This window comes from Myxocyprinus asiaticus, chromosome 7 (genome assembly GCF_019703515.2).
Source record: "Myxocyprinus asiaticus isolate MX2 ecotype Aquarium Trade chromosome 7, UBuf_Myxa_2, whole genome shotgun sequence".
Taxonomy (NCBI): domain Eukaryota; kingdom Metazoa; phylum Chordata; class Actinopteri; order Cypriniformes; family Catostomidae; genus Myxocyprinus; species Myxocyprinus asiaticus.
The window spans coordinates 11644636-11667728 of NC_059350.1; the positions used below are offsets into that span (position 1 = coordinate 11644636).

General features: G+C 39.6%; 1 protein-coding gene across 2 annotated transcripts in view; it reads right to left on the reverse strand.

Moving 5' to 3' along the window:
- Positions 1 to 11232, reverse strand: part of LOC127444431 (RING finger protein 24) — a 47766-nt gene extending 36534 nt beyond the window's left edge. The window contains exons 1-2 of one of the 2 annotated variants that reach the window (XM_051703800.1): positions 6103 to 6135; positions 5570 to 5606 (exon numbers count right to left, since the gene is read on the reverse strand). In XM_051703800.1, the coding sequence (XP_051559760.1) occupies positions 5570 to 5580 (11 nt within the window). In that variant the 5' untranslated portion in view covers positions 5581 to 5606; positions 6103 to 6135. Of the gene's footprint in view, positions 1 to 5569; positions 5607 to 6102; positions 6136 to 10831 lie in introns of those variants that run through there. The other variant, XM_051703801.1, reaches the window with a different exon arrangement.
- Positions 11233 to 23093: the final 11861 nt, after the last annotated feature.

Consider the following 23093-nt stretch of genomic DNA (forward strand, 5'->3'; position numbering starts at 1 on the left):
CACAAACACGATCAATACATTAAGGAGTAAGATGGTGATGTTGTGGTGTAAACAAACTGATACACATCACACTGTTGAAAGAATGTCCGTTACAAGCAATCCACTTCTTCATTTCTGATGACTGTCAGTAAATAGGGGCGAACCAACTGGAGTTGGTGAGCAAAACATTGTGCACATGCATTTGTTTCTAAAATAAATTTTAGGAAGATAAGTCTACTGACCATTCAAGACAGAAATCGGGATAAAACAATGTGAATCGCTCAAGTCCATTTCCATTATTCACTGGAGACAGCCCTTTAAAAGCAGAAGATGATTTGTCAAAAGTTGTAACAGCATTTTAGATTATAAATCTGTTACATGTTCTTTGTTTCTTGCTATTAATTTCAGGAAAAAGCTGCCTATTTGCACTGTTTCACAACAGTGTCCCAAGCCAATTTCCAGCGACTTGTGCCGAGGGCACCAGAACAAAGGCTGCTGTCTGAATCTGAAGAGGAAATTTCCACTGAGCATTGAGCCCTGACTATCCCAGTTGCACATTTGAAACGTAATATTACAACAAAACTAGAGGGCCTCTAGCTTTGTAAGGGGAGTGGAGTGGTTTTTGACAGTACCAGATTAGTTAGCAAATAAAATATATGTGTTCACGAGTCTATTATCTCAACTTACATATAGTTGGTATTTAACATGACTTGATTAGCTTGTAAAAGCATGAAAACAGTAGCAGTCAAATGAACAATTCAGCAATAAAACGTCAATGATACTGAAAAATAGTTGAACTTACAACCCTTTCAGCTCAGCTGAGAGATATTAAATAGTATCAGATGGAGACTGTCAACTTCTACATCAATAAACATGCACTTTTCTTTTCAGTGCGATGAGAAAGTCCATCCCTTCACTAGTTTTTCCCTACTCCAAAAAAATATTTTAATATTTTTAAGATTTACTCATTTCAATTTCATTACAAAATCAAAATTGAATTGTGTAATTTTTAACAAAATCAAATTAATTATTATTATAATTATTCACTTAAAATATTTAGTTTTTATTTTATTTTTATTGAAAATGTCTCAATTTAATTTTTTTTATTTATTGGAATTTTTATATACAACTTTCATAAGCTCAACCTAAATGTGCATCAATTTGAATTCTTTTCGTATTTTAAAGGGCTTATCTCTCAATTATTTTTGGTTTAATTATTAGATTGTAAAATGGCTTTTACAGAGCCATAGTTACAAATGTTTAATGCCGTTTCGCCAATCTGTAGCCAAACAAACTAGACACTTCGACATGGTAACTTTGCTTTTAATGTACCAATGACAAGCAAAATGCAAGTTTAGGCATGTTTGTGTCAAATCATGAAAAAAATAAAAAAATAAAAAAAATAAATAAATATGAAATTGGACCTTTTACTGTAAAAGGTGAAATTTAATGCTGAAAATTCATCTTCTGATATGTTTGAGCATTGACTGAAACTCCAGTCTACTATACATTTTTATATACTCTTGTACATTATATACGTATGAAACCCTGTACAGCATCCCATATCAGCTATCCACAGAAAAAGCATACATTGCTGATGGACTTAACAGTTTGTTGTTGTTACATAGTAAAAAAATGGTATTCTATAAATTGTACAATGCAGAAAAGGCCTGACAATTGCTTGAATTCTAAGAATTTCTTAATGCCAGGACAACCTTGCCTTGTTTCATTGAGCAAAAACTCAACTGCTTCTCTTTCCTGTGAGCACAAGTTGAAGTAGGTTGACTTTTCAAGGTAGAAAAGCCAATTTTGCCTCTTATAGATCTTTATCACATTACATCAGGCATTCAATTTGTGCATGACAACAACAGGAAGACACACCTTGTATCAATGCAACAACCTCTATTATAATATAAACAATCAAAGATATAAAAAAAGGAAAAGTTCCTGCATTTGTCTTGGCTCAGTGTGCGGGCAGTGAGATTAATGTAGTGTTTAGGCAGGGCAATGGTGTTTTACTCCATAAGTTAATTAATCCACTTTAAGGAGTAGCAGAGCTGCAGGTCAGGGATAAGACAGGAAAGAGGAGAGCCAGCTTTTATATATAGATAAATTAATGCAGGCGGGGACAAAACTTGTGCCTTAATGGAAAACGTTCACCCAGAAATTAAAATGTCATGATTAAGTCATCCTCATGTTGTAACAAAATTGTATGACTTTCTTCCACAGAACACAAAAGAAGTTTACCAGAACACTGATGAATTTTTTGAACATACGCAAGCATGAATGGGTTTCGAGAGCTGCGGCAGAAGGGGAGATTTTCAGCAACTTAAATTTAAGATTGTTCCTCACACAAAGCTGTTGGAATATAGCACATAAGTCATATAGACTAATTCTATGGTCCTTTATTGTTCTTTTTGGAGTTTGACATCTAATGGTCACTATATGCTTTCGATGAAATAGTGCAGCGTCAACATTCTACAAAACGTCTCCTTTTGTGTTCCACAGAGGTAAGATCAGTAATACGGGTTTGAAGCCATATGAGGGTGAGAAAATAATGGCAGAATGTTTATTTTTGGGCGAACTAACTTTTTAACTGAATACATGTCAGCTTTAACTGCCTTGTCAGCATGTGATTTAAGAGGATGCGATTTAGCCTAAAAGTTTTAAGATGTAAATGAATCCTGTACATGCAAATATATAGCATATCTTTGCATTACTTCTCTAAAGCTATACAGGTGCAAGCTGACGTCTTGCAGTTGCTTTGATTAGGAGGTCTGTGATCCTACATCTACACAAGAGGGCAAGTCTTGTGAGCTTAAACAGTAACATAAGATGACACAAACAAGCTGCAGAAGTGACACCAGCAGCTGATGCCCCCAGTTTACCCTTTCAGCCTACATTCCCCACAGGACTTTCTCCTCTACCCCCTCGCAGGCCTCCAACCTTCATAAACAACTTTTTTATTTATTTCTTTTTTGCCATAGTCCTTCTTCTACTGGTCTTTATTTCTCATTTTCACATTCTGTACATCCTGTGATACCATGCATACCCACTGTCAGTGCTGGGTGTATCTGATTACAAAGTAATTTGTTACTGTGTTCTAATTACATTTTATTCAAAAAAAGTAAAGCATTAAATTTTAAATTCTTGTAATCAGATTACAGTTACTGACTTTCAATGAAAGTAATTACTTGTGCTCAAGTAATATGTATAATACATTTAAAATATGAATTCATATGTACGTCTGTTAGCGTTTCTGTGACTGCAGAATGGTGCGCGACAATGAGCGAGGAAATATAAACATTTGGAATTTGAGCGGAAAATCAAAAACATTTCTATGAAAAGTGATTTAGAAAGTAACATAAAAGTAAAATAATTAGTAATGTGATTATGTTTTAGATAAACTAATCAGTAAAGTAATCCGATTACATTTTCAGAGAAGTAATGAGTAATTTGTAGTAGATTACTTATTTCGAGTAACTTACCCAACACTGCCTACTGTACACATATACAATAACTTGGATTCTAACTCGGATTAGTTTCTAACTGTACAGGATTAGAACATCTAAAACAGCACAAAGGGGATTCTAAGTCTATACAAACACCAGATACCAGAATTTCTGGGGCAATTGTTTATAAAAGAGATACACATGATGCACACCCTTATTTCTATCAGAAAAGACTCTGGATGATTGAAATTATTACGGCTGTAGAGAAACGTATAATATTTTGCATAAACCCCATCCTATGGTACAGTGCTCAGATACTTGCTTGAACCGTCAGATCCTGCCGGAGACGATGACGGCAGGGGAGCAGAACTTTCCCCCACCCAGGATGGGACCTAAACTGGTGAAGATGGGGTGGAGGGGGGTGAAAACAACGGAAGTATGCAAACAATAGAGATAGGTGTGTAGGCTTATAAAGTGGAAGCTGTATTGTGATTGGATGAGATGCCTGATTGAATGAAAGCGTAAGGATCCAGAGTCTTCCTGCTAGAACTACCGCTTACGCTTCCATTTCCCATGCAGTTTACTAAAAGCAATAAGAAGACTTACATTGTGACTAGGGATGGGCACGAGTACTCGAGTACTCTGGTACTCGGATGTGGCAGCAATGATCGATCATGAAAACGGTGATCGATGATGATCATGCATGATGTGACTTCTCACTTAATTCTAAATTCAGTGACAATTACCTGACAACTAAACACAAACGTGTCAAAGAGGGAGCTTATTTTAAATTTTGAGATTGATTACATTGTGATTTTGAGGGGTACATTGATTGTCAGAGACGTCTCATAGCAACCAAACTGATATGCGACGCTGCAATGCTATCATTACGATAACCAAAAGAGTGTAATTAACAGTGTTTTGAACACCTGTCTCTGCAAAACGTTTGCTAAACATGTTTTATTATCATTTTATGTAAGAAAATCGAAAATTAATATTATTTAATAAAAGTCAATGTTTGTCACTGACTGTAAACCTCACTGCCCTGGGTCACATAACACACAACTGCATCTCGACGAAATGGGAGTTGAAGATTTCCGCACGAGTTTCCAAGTTAGAAGTCTGACATAAAGTCTCATTCAGTTGCACTTTCCTCAGTTGAAAGGTGGAAATTCAGACACTCCAAGTTGAATGGAACTCTTTATGAATCATCACAGCAACAACATGGAGCATCACGGCTTTCCCCACAGGAAAATAGATGGTTCAGACAGTCACTAAAAAAACTGGTGCGTGCTTACTAAGATTACTATGGTAACTTGAAGGAAGAACAGACAGAGACGCACGTTGTGCACATTCTTCACGAATCTTCACATAATGACAAAATTTGATGCATTATATTTTGATTATGCAATCTTTTGTACATTTTGTAACAGATTATTTTATAACAATCTATAATAATGTATAGATGATACACTTGAACAACAAGATGCAATTCAGCAGCCAAAGACGTTTGTCAGGCATGTTATTATATGTACAGTTATGTACATATCAATGCCCCTCGAGTACTCGACAAGTAATTAGTCCGAGTACTCGAGTAGACAAAATGACCAAAATGCCCATCCCTAATTGTGACTTAGATTGTGAAACTGTCTAAGCTGAGTGATCAATCATTCAAAAATTTGTTTTTATTCTTTAGTCAATATGAAATCAAATTAAACCCTTTTTACTTCATTAAAGCATACTCCTGGTCTTATTGTGCATGATGCATTTGTGCACATTTAAAAAAAGAAAAAAAAGAAAGGAAAAATAAAGTTTGTCTTTTTTAATATTTTATCAAAATGTAACAATTCGCTCATCCTGTGAAAATACTTTCCTTTTCAAGCTCTCCTCTTCTACCAACTGGATTTATTCAGTTATGTAACACCCACTTTTCATGATCCAATCAATTCCTGGTGGATAAAAGTCCCCCTACATTTTTTGTTGAATTTCCTTTTTTAATCTTAAATATGTCAGGAAGTAAAATGAGATGTGAAAAACATTTCACATTGACTTTAAGAATATGGAGAATCCTGATAACAGCAATAAGTGATTAAAGGGATAGTTCACACAAAAATGAAAGTTTATTATCATTTACTTACCTTAATGCCATCCCAGATGTTTATGACTTTTGTTCTTCTGCAGAACACAAACAAAGATTTTTAGAAGAATATCTCCGCTCTGTAGGTCCATTCAATGCAAGTCACCAGGGTCCAAAACTTTGAAGCTCCACAAAGCACATAAGGGCAGCATAAAAGTAATCTGTATGACCTGAGTGGTTTAATTAATGTCTTCTGAAGCGATACGATAGGTGTGTGAGAGAAACAGATCAATATTTGTAACTTTTTAAACTATTAATCTTCGCTACTAAGTTCACACAGCCTTGTGTTACGCAAGCGCGTTGGCATGTTTATGCAAGAGCTGACGCATGTGCAGTGTTGTTTACAACAGACGAGGAGGAGGAACGCTGTACATAAGCTTCAATGGTTTTGATATAAATTTGTTTTTATTTCTGTTTCTTTTTCAAAAATCATTTCACATAAGTACATCACTTCTCGCATGAACATACCAATGCGATTACATGAACATCAACCCTCTCGTGGATGTGTAACGGTATGTGTAAAACCTCACTCACCTGGCCTCAAGAGGCGCACTAGCCACTGGCGCTAGAGCCTTTAGCCTCCCATGCCGGAGACACTGGTTCAAATCCCGCTCGGAGCGTGTAGAGTAGGACTAGTTACAGTGGTGCCATGACACAGATGGGAGTTTAGTGGGAGGAGCCAGCAGGTACGTGATAGCTGTGCAGTATGTAAACCTCACTCCCCTGGCCTCAAGAGGTGCACTGCCGTTGACACTAGAGGCTGTAGCCTTTAGCCTACTCATTAGCACGACTGCCTCCCATGACGGCTGACAGCGGTTCGAATCCTGATCGGAGCAGGTCGAGCAGGATCAGTTAAAGAAGCATATAGGTGATCTGGCCATAAGCAAAGATTAATAGTTAAAAGTTTTAAATATTGAACTGTTTCTCTCATGCACCTATTGAATCGCTACAGAAGACATTAATTATACCGCCCAGCTCATATGGATTCCTTTATGCTGCCTTTATGTGCTTTTTGGAGCTTCAAAGGTTTGGACCCTGATGACTTGCATTGTATGGACCTACACAGCTGAGATATTCTTCTAAAAATCTTTGTTTTTGTTCTGCAGAAGAAAGTCATACACATCTGTGATGGCAAGAGGGTGAGTAAATGATGAGATAATTTTAATGTTCGTGTGAACTGTTCCTTTAATTAACCTTATATGAACTAGACCTCAGCTATCAAATGTGTTATAAAGCATTATAACATGTTAATTTGTGTTTGTGAGAGGTAAATTTGTGCTTAACACTTACACTGACAGATATATAATCTCTGTAGGTTTTAGGCAGGATTCAGAATTCAGGAGGCTGCAAAACATGATGACTAATTCACATCTGTGTCGTTTTAAAGTTACCTTTTTTTTTTTCATAAAAAAGAACAAACATGCAAATCCAGCTGATGAAAAAAACAAAAATAAAAAAAACTCTCTATTCAGTCCAATCTTTTAATGTCTGGTCTTTTAAAGAGAGGAAAGCAATTAGGCTTTGAATTTACTACAGTTAACACAAATGACCCATGAGTCATATCTGGCATGCGTAATACTAAAATCTGTTCAACAGCTCATTTGCATGTTAAATAGCCTCCAAGTCACAAACTTAATGTATGTCAGTCATAATCATACAGTTCCATACAAGCAGTTTGTACAAGGTTATTGGTTCTAAATGTCAGCATGTTTAAAAGTTAACAAACTTGCATATGTCTAGACGAAGAGTGAATTCAGAGTGACTGAGATAGGAGGCTCAACTGCCCCTTTAGTAAACTGCTTTTAACTGTGAGTTAAAAGGGCTGGGTATTGATACAGATTTCCTGATTCTTTTCGATTCCGATTCATAAGCTCTCAATTAGATATCGATTCATATGGGTTTATTTCTGTTATTATGTCCATTTTGCTTACACATGAAAGAAATTCTCTCTCAGCTAATGCTGTTATTTATACATGCGACCTTCTAACAAGGTGCATTATGAAAATATTGATTTCACAAATTACATTTTATTTGTTTTTCATAATTTTGGTCACATTTAAGCTTTTTTTTTTACAAATCCATGTATTCCATCAATAAATATGACATTATATTGCCTATATTATAGTTTGTTACATACATTATTTATACTATTTACAATTATTTACATTCATTTTTAGAACACATGCTAAAAAACAGTACTGTCTGTTTAAGAAAACCGGCAGTTCTGTAAAGAGTGTCTGTATATGAGCGCATATTAACAAGAGAGGACTCAAATTGCTTCTTTACCTCATCCTTGCTATTCGTGATTAGAATTAAATTTTATGGTTTGTTGTTTTAACCAATATACTTCTCAATCACTGGTGAGTGAAATCTGAACATTTATCAGCCAGTGGCTAATCACAGATATTTGAAGTCACATAGCGTGAAATGTGGGCTCATATGCGAGTGATTTGTAGAGAGTTGAGCATTTAATAAAAGATCGATCTTTGGATTTACGAATCGATATCGAGATTGTTAAAATGATGTTTGCGATGCATCGGAAAAACGTTATCTACCCATTCCTACTGAGTTGTAGACAAAAGTTAATAGTTTTTAAGTACAGCTTCAAATAAGGTCACACTGTTGACCCCTTCACCACAGGGGACTGTTCTTTTCATTGTCTATTACCGAGCAGCCAGTATGGCATAAGGCAGACTGACATCTCTGGACATTGTGCACAAAAACAAATCCCTGATTAGTTCTTAATAGACGCTGTACATGCCATTCAACCAACAAGACTGAAAAACATTTTTATTGCACGGGAGACCAGACTTGCCCACTTGATGATGTGAGACAGTGAAGCAATTAAAGGAAGTTAATTTGCTTCTTGCCATGACAAACTGAGAAGAATGCTGTGCTTTGGCTTTCCTAAAAATGAGTCGCAGGTCTGTTGCAGACAGAATAAAACTAAAAATGCTAAATGCAAATAATATAATTTAACAAATCATATGTTGTAATTGTGCATAGGTATGATAGCAAAACACATAGACTTAAAACATGTTTTGTTTTTTTCTTGTTGAGATCATTGGTGCAACCAATAAAACTCTATGGTATTTTGATGCAAATTCATCTGTTCCATAAAAGCAAGCCAAATCAGGCAAATATGCCAGCAAAGACAGGTTGTGTTACATGTCATCCTCGAAAACCATGAACAAAATGAAGGTAAAAGAAAATATGGAACATCAGACCACATTAAATGGTTTGGGTTCATTTGCGACAAGAAAAAAGTTGTCTGTGCTGACAGTGTGGTTTGCATGGTGAACTAATGGGCACTAAGAGTATGAAACCACTGAAAATAAATGTAAATGTTTGATTTTAAGGACATTTATTTTCGTATCATGCAACATTTATACCGTTTTGGTTCGACAATAGATGTCCAATGTAAAAGCCTTGAAGCAAAATAAGCTGAGATCCATTTATCTAAACTGACTTGTTTTAAGTCAGAAATATCATTTAATATGACTCACTACATTAGTTTACACCAACTGAGGTCACTTCTAAGGGTCAGGTCAGGCAACAAGTCTTCATCACTTTTTAACAGTGATAATGCAAGCCAGGTTTTCATTATTTTAAGTGGTCACGATTAGTGGTTCTCGCTCTCATTGGGCCACGTGGTAAGTTGTGCATGGATCGTGGAATGTAGCATGAGCCTCCACATGCTGGGAGTCTCCACAGTGTCATGCACTGCGAGCCACATGACAAGATGCGCGGCTTGATGGTCTCAGAAGCGGAGGCAACTGAGACTTGTCCTCCACCAGCCGGATTGAGGTGAGTAACCGCACCACCACAAGGACCTACTAAGTAGCGGGAATTGGCCATTCCAAATTGGGGAGAAAAGGGGATCAAATTATTATTCTTTTTTTAAGTTATCGGTTTAACCTTATGATAGCATCTATCAAATCAAGTCTCAATGCACCATTACTATGCGTTATCCCACCTACAGATGGTTCAAAATGCAGCAGCTAGGATTTTGACAGGGTCAAGAAAGAGGGATCACATTACCCCTATATTAGCATCTCTACACTGGCTATTCAGGGTCGATTTTAAAATTCTGCTTTTTGTTTACAAGTCACTATCTGGTCTCACACCCAAATACATCAGTGATCTTCTCGTCCCTTACTCCCCCACCAGAGCACTCAGGTCCTCTCATCGACTTCTTTTGAATGCTCCTCGTTGTCTAAGGGTGATCGTGCTTTCTCTGTGGTAGGTCCTAAACTCTGGAATAGTCTCCCTTACCATGTGAGGTAAGCTTTTTTAATAGCCATTTTTAAATCCTCTTTGAAAACGTATTTATTTACTTTAGCATCTGAATAGGACTTTTAATATGTTAAATTAAGTAAATACTTGATGCAGTTTTTCAAGTAAATACTTGATGCAGTTATTTATTTATTTATTTATTTTGTACATGCATATAATTCTGTCGTTGTATATTTTTAATTGATTTGTAAAGCCCTTTCGGTCAACTTCTTTTGCTTTTAAATGTGCTATATAAATAAAGGTTGAAGGTTGAGTAACTAAACATTCTCCAGTGCTGGAGTTCATAATGAAGTGCATAAATTACTATTGTGTTTATATTGTGTAATAGGTGCACGTGGTAAACAAACATCTGGGGTCAGGCCAGCGAGCGCATCGAACATTCTGCTCGCGCGCTTCCTTTTATTGTCATTATGACGTCGAGAAGTTTGACACCACACATGAATGAACCGTTAACACACGAGTATTCAGAAGGAAAAAAAAGAGCCCGTCGCAATGAAAGCATGTAACACATCAGCAGATATAAGGCTTTTTTTTTAGGTCGAATTAGTTCACTGAATCCACTGCTGGATACATTATTCTGGGTTTATCTGTATTAGTAGGCGTTGTCTCTGCCGTCTCAGTATATACAAAACAACGAATGCTATCTGCCTGCAGAAACAAACTCAAATATATCTAACTGTAATTAAAATAAACATGAGATGCCTAACTCCACAAAACACTTAAACAGACTGATATTAGCGCGCTAGGCACATCGCTAGCCATCAGTAAGCTAACGGGAGTCTATAACGTTACTGGACATAAAACCAGTGTAGGGGTTTGAGGCAACACGATCAAACACGATTACATCAACACGATAACTGCTGCACTTCAAATAAACATGCACAATGAGGCAGTTATTAGAGTGTAATAAAGATAGGACTGTGTTTATTATTATAGTTCATGTAGAGGTGTAGTATTAGGGACTTACCAGCCTTTTCTCCGCCACTCCTCCTGCTCGATCCGAAACCCAAAATTGATTAAAACAACTCCGATTCAGCGCCTCTGCAATATGATACGTTTTTTACTCACAACTGATGGCAAATAAATCAATCACGTCCTGAACGGTGTGCATAAACCCTCGCGCGTTATTTAACAAATCTGTCGATCATATAAACACAAGCTTCGCAGACTGTAAGTACATGGATGCTAATACAACTGAAACTAGCTTAAATTTACTGCGTTCGCTAATCAAATGGCGTGAAACTGTAGTATTGAGGTGTATCAGCTCCTGACAAGCGTCTGCATGGGGTAGCCGATTGAGATTTTTGGTGGTGGGTGTAAACTCTGCACGTAGCTCACGACATTAGCAGGTCCCTCCTGCTCCTCCTTCATCAGACGGTAATCTGTTCTGTAGGGAGGGATGCGGATGCTTTCAGAAAGGGAGGGGAGATGCATACATAGCTTCTGCTATATTTATCCTCATAGATAGGCTGTAGATACTGTAGGAGTTTTAAAGAGGTCATGACATGCCTTTTTTATGCACAGAAAACAGTCATATATTTTTAAAACATGATCATTTCCCACCCTCATTTTGACCCTCTGTCAGAAATGCTGGGTTTTGCTGCTGCTTCTCCTTTAAGGGTGCTTTCACACTGGCAGTTTAGTTAAAAACACAGTACGGTTCGCATGAAAAATTAGTAATGTGAAAGCTGTCATGCGGACCGGGGAGCGCACCGTGGTACCGAACCCGAGACTACCTGTAGGAGGTGGTCTGAGTTCGGTTGCAATGGAACTGTAGCGCGATTCGCGTGAATGTGAAAGCAACACGGACTCGGGTGCGTACTCGTTCAGGAAGTAAACTAACCTGCGCATGCGTTTTAGCCAATGACGACATCAATCTATCTATCTATCTATCTATACACCTTATAAATACTATATATACATACTATTATAGGTTATAAATATAGGGTATAATAGGAGATGACAGTGGCGATAACTTCACCTTGGACACGAGCGTGAGTAAGCATGCAGTGTAAACAAAGATGCAAATGAATTCCTTGCAATCAGCTGTCTCCTCAAAAGACGCAGTTTGCAAGCAGCAGCAAGTCGCCTTCCCCTGGACGTCTGATGAGCTACACCATGAAGTGCACATATATGCAGTTGTCGTTCACTCTGCTGTGCATAATGGCACCAAAATAACAAAAAAACAAAAAGTATTATGAGTCGCGTTGTGTTCTCCATGCGTGTTTGTGATGATGTAAGATGAACGCAAATGGACCGGGGTTCGACAGAATCAAGTGAGTGTAAAACCAGACCAAAGCTGCAGGGGGCACCGGGAACAATCGTACTCGGAATTGGACCACAGCAAACGTGCCCACTGTGAAAGCCCCCTAAGACTTGACAGTAAATTCCCACTGTTATGATTGGCTTTCTGCTCATGATTGACCTGCTCCCTCTACTTGCCATCTCACAGCTTGAGAAGGATATAGCTGCAGGCAGAGCTCCAAAAAGTGCAAAGATATAGGGAGCCCCTAACCCAACACTTAACCTCAAGGCCTTTTCACACCAAACACGATGTGATTATGAGAGGTGAAGCAAACGTTCGCCGTTAGCACATTCACACCTTTACAATAGGACGCACTAATCAACAAGCAATTTTACCAGTAGATACGGTACGGTAGGATAGGTGAAAACTTTCGAGACACTTCACAAACTATTTCGGTTCACCTGCTGGACAAGCTGACTGACAGTATTATCATGTACAGTATATGCACAGTCTGAGGGGTGATTAGAAAGAATCAAGTGTAAAACATGTTTTACCATGTTTAACATGGTTAAAACATGTTATCATTTTGAACAATATTAATTATATGCAACTGCCACGCACAGAGGCGGACTGGCCATCGGGAGATCTGGGACTTTCCCCATGGGCCGGCGGCAAAACAGGGCCGCGAAATGCCAATGTGGGCCGCAATTTGATGAACGGGGACACGATTAGCTGAAAGGGGCAGCAAAACGGTGCCGTGATATGCCAAAGGGGGCTGCGATATGCAGAAGGGGAATAGTGAAACACATTGGTCGACAACTTCACATCACCCCCAACCCAACTGCAACAGCTTCTGACATTTAATTTAATTTTTTAATTAATTGTGTATTATGCGATCTACATGTGATCTAAAGCGTATTTATTATTGGTCAGGGCATTTCTTCAACGTGCAAAGAAAACAAATCGACACACTCACCGTGAAACAAAGCTTTGCTGCCGCTCGATTCGGTGTGAATGTTTGCTCCAGGTGAAAATGGCTCGTTAGGAATCCATTGTTTAGATTCAAAATGTTGATCGCAGTGAGAAATCGTGCCGGAAATTTGCGTTTGTTGTACAAAGGCCTTTAACCGTGAGTGGAAGTGCCGCCCCCTTTTGGAGTTGCTGCAACCCCCTTTTATATTAACTCCACCCACTTCTGGAGGTCTCCTGCCTGCAGCTATACCTACTTGGACTGCTCACTGCTGCTGGGCAGGCTACGGAAGTGATAAGGTAAAGTAGGTGTTGATGTGTTGTTGTGGAGGCAGTCTGATGCAAATGTTTATCACAGTGTGACATCACAATGTGGAGGATGTAGAGAATGAGTCGTTTTGGCGGCTTGGTTTCAACAAATGCTCTTTTTGCAGTGCGGAGAAAGTTTTGAGTTCTGAAACTTACTGTATGTTTTTGTAGTACAATGACCTCTTGTCAAAAGATTAAGGAAAATTTGATTCTTTATGTCATGACCCCTTTAATTACCCTTAAGTTCGAGCAATTCATTTTAGTCCAGTGTAGTGGACATTTTTTATTTATGTTTTGACACAAATAATACTAGCTCATTTAGTTTTTCACATTTTTGTTGGTTAGTGTACATCAACGTACAAATGCAAAAAAAAATTTCATGTTAGACGAACTTTTGGCAGTCTTAAAGAGTTCTAATCAACTGTCAACCGAAAGCACGGCAAGTAGGCACACTTGTTTGAGACATATATGTGCATGTGCCAGTGCATGCCAATGAGGTTCCACTGACAGACACATATTGTACAGCAGCCAAATGGGCGGAATCATGGAAAACCATGAATAGCCATCTGGGGGTGGCTCGTGAGACCAGGATGGCAAAGCTTACAAAGCCCTATTCAGGCTGGCACACTGTGTGCTAGATTGGCACAGAACCAAGTGACATGTATGAAGAGTGCAAGCAGGCAGGATGCATTATGCTTGGTACAAAATGATAAAATAGAACTGGGTATAGCACACTTGCAATCTAAGCACCTAGAATGACAGTTAAAGATGATTATTTGTTAAAATCTCAAATTAAGTATTGGTATGCTGCATTTTAACCTGCTGTGATCAAACTCCCATGTTATATGCTTTTCTTTTAAAAATGGCTTTGAGGCCCATTTGGTTGAGTGTTAAGTGTGCTCTCTCTCTCTTTCTCTCTCTCTGTTTTTCTGTCCTTGCTCTTCCCATTAAGGCTATTAGAATGTTTGGAATCTGCCCAGTGGCCAACATGATTTCCCTATTTGATTGATTAATTAACATCCCCATTCAATATGCAGAGATTGAATTAATAAAGTCACAATGTGTTGTGCTCTTTTGGACACATAAGTGCTGATTTCACATCGTGCTTCAAATTACAAAGTGGGCAGACACTTAGCTGTGAAAAAATTTTGTGGCTTTTTCCTAGCTTGGTATTTCTAATACAGCACAGTGGAATAGGAGAAAAAGTACTACTATTCAAACCTGCCAAGACCTCACCGAAATGACCGGGCCGATTGAACTGCGAAGCACCTCATTGATCTCTGCCTGCATCACCCTGGTCTATTGATGGACTACACTCTTAAAATGGAATACATAGACTATCAATTAATTGCCAACAAAAGACTTCATCAGCCAACTAACAAAGGACAATGCATCTATATGAACTTCTGCAGTTAATCCAGGATGAACTTCAAAGACGTTAGTCATTAATATTAAAATTTTTACAAAATCTTTGTTTAAACACTGGCCCTTAACACTTACTTAGTTTAATAATTTTAAACCATGATTTGTACTATACATAAGTAATATTGGCATTATATTCATGTTGTTTAGCCAGAGGGGCACTGGACCCCACAGTGAGCCTGGTTTATCCGAAGGTTATTTTTCTCCATTAACCAACATCTTATGGAGTTTTGTGTTCCTTGCCACAGTTGCCTTCGGATTGCTCACTCGGTTTCTCAATACAATTATTATTTAATTATTTTTATACACACTTAATAATTGTATTTAATCAAACTACACAACATCTCTAACTCTAAGACTTTATAGATATTACAGTTTCATTGTCTGTTAAATCATGATTTCCTGTAAAGCTGATTTGAAACGATGTGTGATGTGAAAGGCGCTATACAAATAAAAATGACATGACTTGTTTAAGTTAGTGTAAAGTTTACAGAAAGAGTATCTTTTGACGCTGTTTCATCTGAAACACTGATCTCTAGCATTAACACATTTTTATTTTTAACACACTAACAGACTGTGACGTAATTTTCTTCTTTTCTTTTTATTTATTTATAAGTAAGGTGTGTAGGTGGTGTTCTATGAATCATTTTTTGAGCAATTACAAAGAGAACAGGAAATTGTGAGACAACAGGGGAGCTCTTTCCACAGTCAATCTCCATGGTCACCAGAGAAACTGAAAGCAAAAGTTAAGATTATCCTGCAGGCCTACTTCTGAAATTATTCTGAAGGCATCTACTGTCCTCTAGTGTTTGAAAATTACATTTGGGTTTTGCATTAGTAAAAAATTCAAAGCCAACAGGATTGTTTACTAAACAATAATTTTGTGTAGCAAAACGTAATATTTCTGACTTCTAGTAATATAGCCTTTAGAAACTCTATAAGTATCCATATGAATATTGTGCACTCATACACACATTTTATGTACACATGATGTGCATATTAACATACCGTAGTCTACATAACATGCATATTAAAGTACAGATGTCATTGGACTCGCTCCTCCATCCTTCAGCTCGTGACCCGGAAACCGATCAAACTCCGCCATGATTAAGAACGTATCAGTTATCTAATCGCACTGCGAGGATCGAGGACGGAGGACGGAGGAAGCATCCCGAAGACGCTTGAGCTAGGAAACACTGGTGCATCCTATGCGGAAGTCATTTTGCTCGAAGCACCTGAGGCACACCTATATATTCTCTCATTTCCTGTGGTTCTATCTATCATCTCTCTTAATGCTAGAGGGCTAAGAAACTCTATCAAATGCAAAGCTATTTTCTTATATCTTAAACAATTTAATTCCGATTTTTGTTTCCTGCAAGAATGTAATTCAAGTAAAGAGGATTATAATTTCTGGAGATCACAATGGGGCATGGATTTATGGATGTCCCATGGAAAGACAAACTCTGCTGGCTTGTGCATTTTACGTCATCATTTTAAGGGGAAAATCCTGTTGGTTAACTGTGACCCAAATGGACATTATATTTGCCTTGTACTTAAAACTTCAAATATGGTACTCATTGTTATTAATGTTTATGGGTTTAATCAGCAAAAAGCAAACGAAGATATTTTTTGCCGAATAGAAGAGCTTAAACTTTCATTGTTAAATAATCATCCCAATTCTTTCTTGGTTTTTGGAGGAGACTTCATCGTGGTTCTGGACAATAGCATTGATAAATAACCTATAAAATTTAGTAACCCTAATCCTTATCTTAAGATATTCATGCAAAGATTTTCATTGGTTGATAGTTGGAGGGAAACTCATCAATCTTTAAGGGTATTTACATGGAGCAATAATTCTCTCACACATCAATCCCGCTTTGATTTTTGGCTTACTTCTAAGGAGCTTCAAAACATATTAGCAGACATTGTTCCCTCACCTTTATCTGATCAGAAATGCATTACTATTCACATTCCTATGTCAGTTACTGATAGATTATCTAATATGCCTTCCAATTGGAAGCTAAATAACTCAATTCTTGCATACGAGGAGGTTAGGAATAAAGTTGATGACATTATTGCAACTTTTAGAATAAAGCAAAGGAGGAAAATAACAATTGGGAACTAACTAAATATGAAACTGGCAAATAGGGGGGAGTGGGGTAAGATGAGCCAGTGGGTAAAATGACCCACCACCATCTTGGTTACTTTCATAACCTCCGTTCCCTGATGGAGGGAACGAGACGTTGTGTCGATGTAGTGACACTAGGGGTCGGTCTTGGGAGCCCCAAACACCTATGATCTTTGAGAAAAGGCCAATGGGAATTGGCGAGTGTAATTTGCATGCTACTCCCCCGGACATACGGGTATAAAAGGAGCTGGCTCACAACCACACATTCAGGTTTTGTGCTGAGGAGCCGAGACAGGGTCCCGGCCATTTCAGCGGCTAGTTCAGAGTTGTGGCAGCGGAACCGTACCTTGTCAGCCTCCCTCATCTCAACCAAGTTGAGCCATAGGTGGCCCAAGAGTCCGCACCATGACCTTCGTCGCCTGGAGGGCAGCGCAGCTCCTGCATCAATCCCGGGTCAGAACTACCCTCGATGCAGTTCTCTTAGCACCTTGGCTTGGTGCACCTGCAGGAGAGCCATGACGTGCAGGGCGGAGGCGGCCTGTCCAGCACCATAGGCTTTAGTCGCCAGAGATGACATAAACCTACAGGTGCTGTACGGGCATCTCAGGCGGTTCTGCCTGGCCATGTGGTGGCGTTTTACATTTACATTTACATTTATGCATTTGGCAGACGCTTTTATCCAAAGCAACTTACAGTGCACTTATTACAGGGACAGTCCCCCCGGAGAAACCTGGAGTTAAGTGCCTTGCTCAAGGACACAATGTTGATGGCTGTGGGGATTGAACCAGCAACCTTCTGATTACCAGTTATGTGCTTTAGCCCACTACTCCACCACCACCACACATTTTGTGGGCACAGGTGCACCACAACTGCCTTATCCACCTGGGGAATCGTTGAGTACCCCCTGGCAGCCCCACCGTTGAGGGTAGTGAGAGCAGAGGAACTCAGAGCCCGGGTCCGGGCAGTGAAAGGTGCCCGCCATGACCTCGTGAGCTCCTCATGCACCTCCGGGAAGAAAGGGACCGGGGCAGGGTGTGACCGTGATCTGCGCTCCGAGCCCAGGAACCAATCGTCAAGCCGCGAGGGTTCAGGGGGGAGTGGAGGGTCCCACCCCAGCCCGACGCTCGCAGCCACCTGGTCAAGCATGGCCACCTGCTCCGCGTCGGCCTGCGACTGGGCTACCGCACCCATAGGTAGAAGGACCGAGGCCAGGTGCCGCTGGGGTGGCTTTCCCTCTAACGAAGGAAGCTTTTCACCCCCTATCCATGGTCATGTTCTCGCAATGAGAACGTGACCCGTCCACGAACGCTGTCTCCGCGTGGGCAGCGCCCAAGCACGTAAGATAGCGATCGTGGCCATCGGAAGCAGAGAGGTAACGACCGCAACCAGGAAATAAACACAGACGGAGAGGCATCTTTAAAAAGATGCTCTCCGTCAGTGCCACTCTTTTAGTAGGGAAAATATACTCTTTTATTGCAAGAATATATACTCTTTTAGACTGTCGAAGTGCCCAGGGGCATTCTCTGCACTCCATCGGTGCGCGGGGGGAGAAGCCGCTGTAATGCGCCTTAAACTCCAACAGTTTTTTAGAGGTGAATGGACCGGCAGAGGATTCAGCTCGCTGAACACAACCGCTCGGCTCCTGAATGAGTGGTTGCGAGCCAGCTCCTTTTATACCTGTATGTCTGGGGGAGTGGCATGCAAATTCCACTCGCCAATTCCCATTGGCCTTTTCTCAAAGATCAGAGGTGTTTGGGGCTCCCAAGGGCGACCCCTAGTGTCACTACATCAACACAGCGTCGAGTGAGTGACAGATAGGGAACTGTACCTGGGCAACCATACACAATTTTTGTCATGTGATCCTAAATTTAGTTTGCATTCTCCATTTTCATCTTGCTGTGGAAGGAAGAACCATGTGGATGAATTGGTAAGCATATTTTTTCACAAAAAAAAAAAAAAAAGTTTTGCCTGTCAGTTGTTTTTTTTTTTTTTTTTTGTTTGTTTTTGGGCATATCAGGTATAATCAGTCTCACATCAAAAGTAATATATCTCAGTTTAAAAAGTTATATTAGATATGCTGATGAACTGGCAGTGTGTAAAAACATGTGAGTGAATTAGCAAAAGTGTAGCTCTGGGTTGCTAGACAAAGCACTTTTCCCAAAATGGTAGCTGTGGGGCAAAATGAGCCAGAGCCTTGGGGGTAAGTTCAACCAGTTGTTCATCTTACCCCCTCATGTTTACATGAAGTTACATTCAAATATTTGGTGTTTAAATTAGTGTTGCATCCTAACAATGAATAACTGACATTATATTTCATGTTAGCTGTCATGCCACGTAATTACAGTAGAAAAACAGATAGGGGCTCCACACCCCTAGAGGAGTTAAAGAGTGCGGTCGCTGAAGTCAAGGGAGGAAAATCGGAAAAGTGTCAAAAGAAAGAAAGATTGATAGGTCAACCCTTCGCAGATATCTGCAAAAGGTAGAGGATGGGAAGACATTAACAGCTGGACACAAAGGAACCTCTGAGGCGAAGAAGATATTTAGGGAAGACATAGAGATGGAGCCTGCAGACCACATAGAAAAACTTTCTGAGAGGTTCTATGGCCTCACTACAAATAAATGCCATGAACTGGCATTTGAAATGGCAAAAAGGAACAACATTCCAGTCCCCAGCAACTGGACATCGAATTGTTTGGCAGGTTAGTCTGAATGTATAGGACAGGCAAGGCTTGTTGAGTGCAACACTAAAAATGCAGTCCACAAAGTTAAACTGAGTGACTCTAAACTCTTTACTGAAGGTTGAGATTGGTTTGAGAGCTTTAAGACATGCAACCATCTTGCCTGCTGTATGCCTGAAGCAACATCTTTAGGGAGGGCTACAGCCTTTAATAGGACCACCGTGAGAGAATTCTTTGACAATCTTGCCAAAGTGATGGATAGGTATAAGAACAAAACACATAAATAGCCAACTTAAAGATTCAAACTTGTTCATTGTTAAATAAAATATAATAAGTAAAACAATCTGATTTCAACTACCCACTTGTGTAGAATAAATGTTAGAAACTAGAGTGTAATAAATAAATTCATAAATAATTCAATTATTTCATTATTGTAATTTTTCTCACATTTCAATATTTTGTTTTCCAGGCACAATTTCCCTCCAATATGATTTATAACCTTGATGAAACAGGTGTGACTACGGTGCAAGCACCAAAGCAAATAGTCACAGAGAAAGGGAAGAAGCAAGTAGGTTCTGTTACATCTGCTGAACGAGGAGAGCTCTTGACTCTTGACTCTTGTGTTGTGTGCGGTCAGTGCTACAGGGAGCGCAATTCCACCCATGCTAATTTTCCCAAGAATGAGTCCTTCATTACAGGAGCACCTGCAGTATCAGTTGGTGTCTGCACTAAATCTGGATGGATCAATGAAGATACCGTTGCCGTTTTCCTTGAGCATATGGTTCAGCACACCACTTATTCCTCTGACAATCCCATACTGCTCATCCTCGACAATCACGAGGCTCACGTTTCTTTGAGGGCAGTGGAAATAGCAAAGAGCAATGGTATCATCATGCTTACTATCCCACCTCACATGTCACATCGGCTTTAGCCATTGGATAAGAGTGTATTTTGGCCATTCAAGACCTACTACAACCACGCACTGGATGGCTGGATGCGATCTAATCCCAGAAAAAACAATCAGCATATACCAGATCCCAGGATGTGTAAATGAGGCCTGTAGGGCTTTACTGGTTGTTTAGATCAGTGTTACTATCAGAAATAATTAATAATTATTTCTTTAGTTATTAATTAATAATTTAATTAATTGAATCTAACTCATTAAAACCTCATATGGGGCTCCAGTATATGTAGTGCGCTACGTTTAGGAGCGGGTTTGGTTATTAGCAAAAAATAATAATTATCAAAGACAATTATTAATTATTAAAATCAATAGAACATTGATGAGAATCAATGTTAGCTTTTTCTAATCCTTTAAATCAACAATTATCAAAGATAATCGTTAATTGTTAACATCGATGAAACATTAATTAAACTTAACACTAGCTTATTGATCATTCAAATTCAACAATCATCAAAGATAATTATCAATTATCAAAAATCAATAGAATATTAATAAGGATTAACATTGACGGGGCACCACCCTGGAATCAGGGACTAATAACCAGATAGTATAACAGTCTCAATATTAGATTGTTTGCTTAGGAAAATCGACATCCGAAGAATATCGATTTTTGGGAAAAAAACAATGAATGTAGGCTTGAATCCGAGCACTGACATCCCGTCAGCATGACACAGGTGTATGCAAAACAAACCAAAACACTTCTCTTTGTAATATAAACAAAGTTTATTTATGCAGTAATATCAATTAATAATTAATACAATGCAGTCAATAAACTTCCGACTTACAACTACAAACTAAACAGAGATATGATTAGATATGGAAATCAAAATAATCCTATAACACATGAGGGTGTGTGTGTGAGAGCCAGTGTGTGTGTGTGTGTGTGTGTGTGTGTGTGTGTGTGTGTGTGTAAGGAAGGATGCATACAAAATGGCGGACGTGACTCTCGTGGAGAGTATGTGACGCGAGACTTCCGGCCAGGGAATATGACCGCGAATGTGGGCGGAGAGAAACCAATCAATGGCGTCTACCAGTTACCGCGTGTATCCGCTTGTACGATAGCTTAGGGACAAAGCTGAGCTTTAGCACAAAGCTATCTACGAGCCAAAAATGTGTGCCAGAATGTTTGTGAGGGGTCGTGTGTGTGTGTGTGTGTGGTTAGTACGAGAGAGAGAGAGAGAGAGTTAAGTGATGGCCCAAAGCCGATTTCGCAATTGTGGGAGAGAAAGCAGTTGTTAGTTTATCACTCAGAGGCGCGGTGGATGGCTCGTAAACAGTCCCGCATTCTTTGATTCTTTAATGGATAAACTCAGTTTGCCGGTCTCACCTGCGATGGCGGAAATGCACAACAGCCCACTGTGGTTGGACTGCAATACAGCAAATCAAATTTGTGATAATTAATACCCTGAGTATTAATAAAGAGTGGACATGGCGGTCCGTAAACTGTACAAGCAAAAACCTTGAAACACAAGAATAACACACTATAATATTCTATCTTTGCCCAGACGTAAACCTCTTACTTGAATCACATGAAGACGCAGAATGTGTGTTCATCCATCCTTTAACTCAGACTCGGTTCAGGCTCGGGTGATGACGGGAGGCCGTTTCCTCGCTCTGTCGGCGGTCGGTACGGCTGCTGATTCTCGGCGGGCTGGCGGAGAAATCAGAAATGTCGACTTGATTGAAGATGGAAGAGAAATCTTTAATCTCTTCACTTCTGCAGGCAAACGGACGAAGATGCGGATTGCTCGGCGGTCTCCTTCAGATCCATTAGAGTGTTCGGTGGAACACAGAGTAATCTCAACTCGTCCAGCGAGATGATTGTATGGCCACAGTTTCAAGTCAGACGTTAATTCCTTGTGCCACGAAGCTGCACCTGAGAGCAGCGATGAGCTGCATCTACCCACTGCAAGCAAAGTTGCTGGAAGCAAAACCCGGAAGCATTTCAGAGGTATTTCTACTCCTGATGATGTCATGGTTGAGGGACGTTCTGTTGTGTGCCTCATCCAATAGGAGTTGAGAGTTGGATCCTTTAGTGAGCCAGGCTTCATGGGATTTGTAGTCTGTTTTGGACTCCCTTTGTTTGATTTTGGGGCGGTTTTTATCAGTAAGATTTACGACTTGGTATGTGGGGGCCTGAGTTAGGTTTTACGACTGTGTTAGGCCTGCCTTTGTCTTCTATCTGAATACATGAGGCCCAACAGGCCTTCCTATCAGGCATGACACCTCGGAATATCTCTGGATTCAGGTCCACAGGGATTTTCCCATACAATAGAGATATTTTCTCTGATGCAGACTTGGAGCCATCTATGCTGTCTGACAGGCCGAACCCAGAGCCCGTCTGCTGCTGAAGCAGATCCACCAGCTTCTGCTAAGCTGCCATATTCAAGCTTTGGATGTGCTTCACCCAGGGATGCAGATGAGCAGCCCAGCCGCAGTGGATACACACCTCCTGCTGACATCATTCCACTGCCTACAAGTCAGCATCCCATGGTGCAAAAGAAACATAAGTGT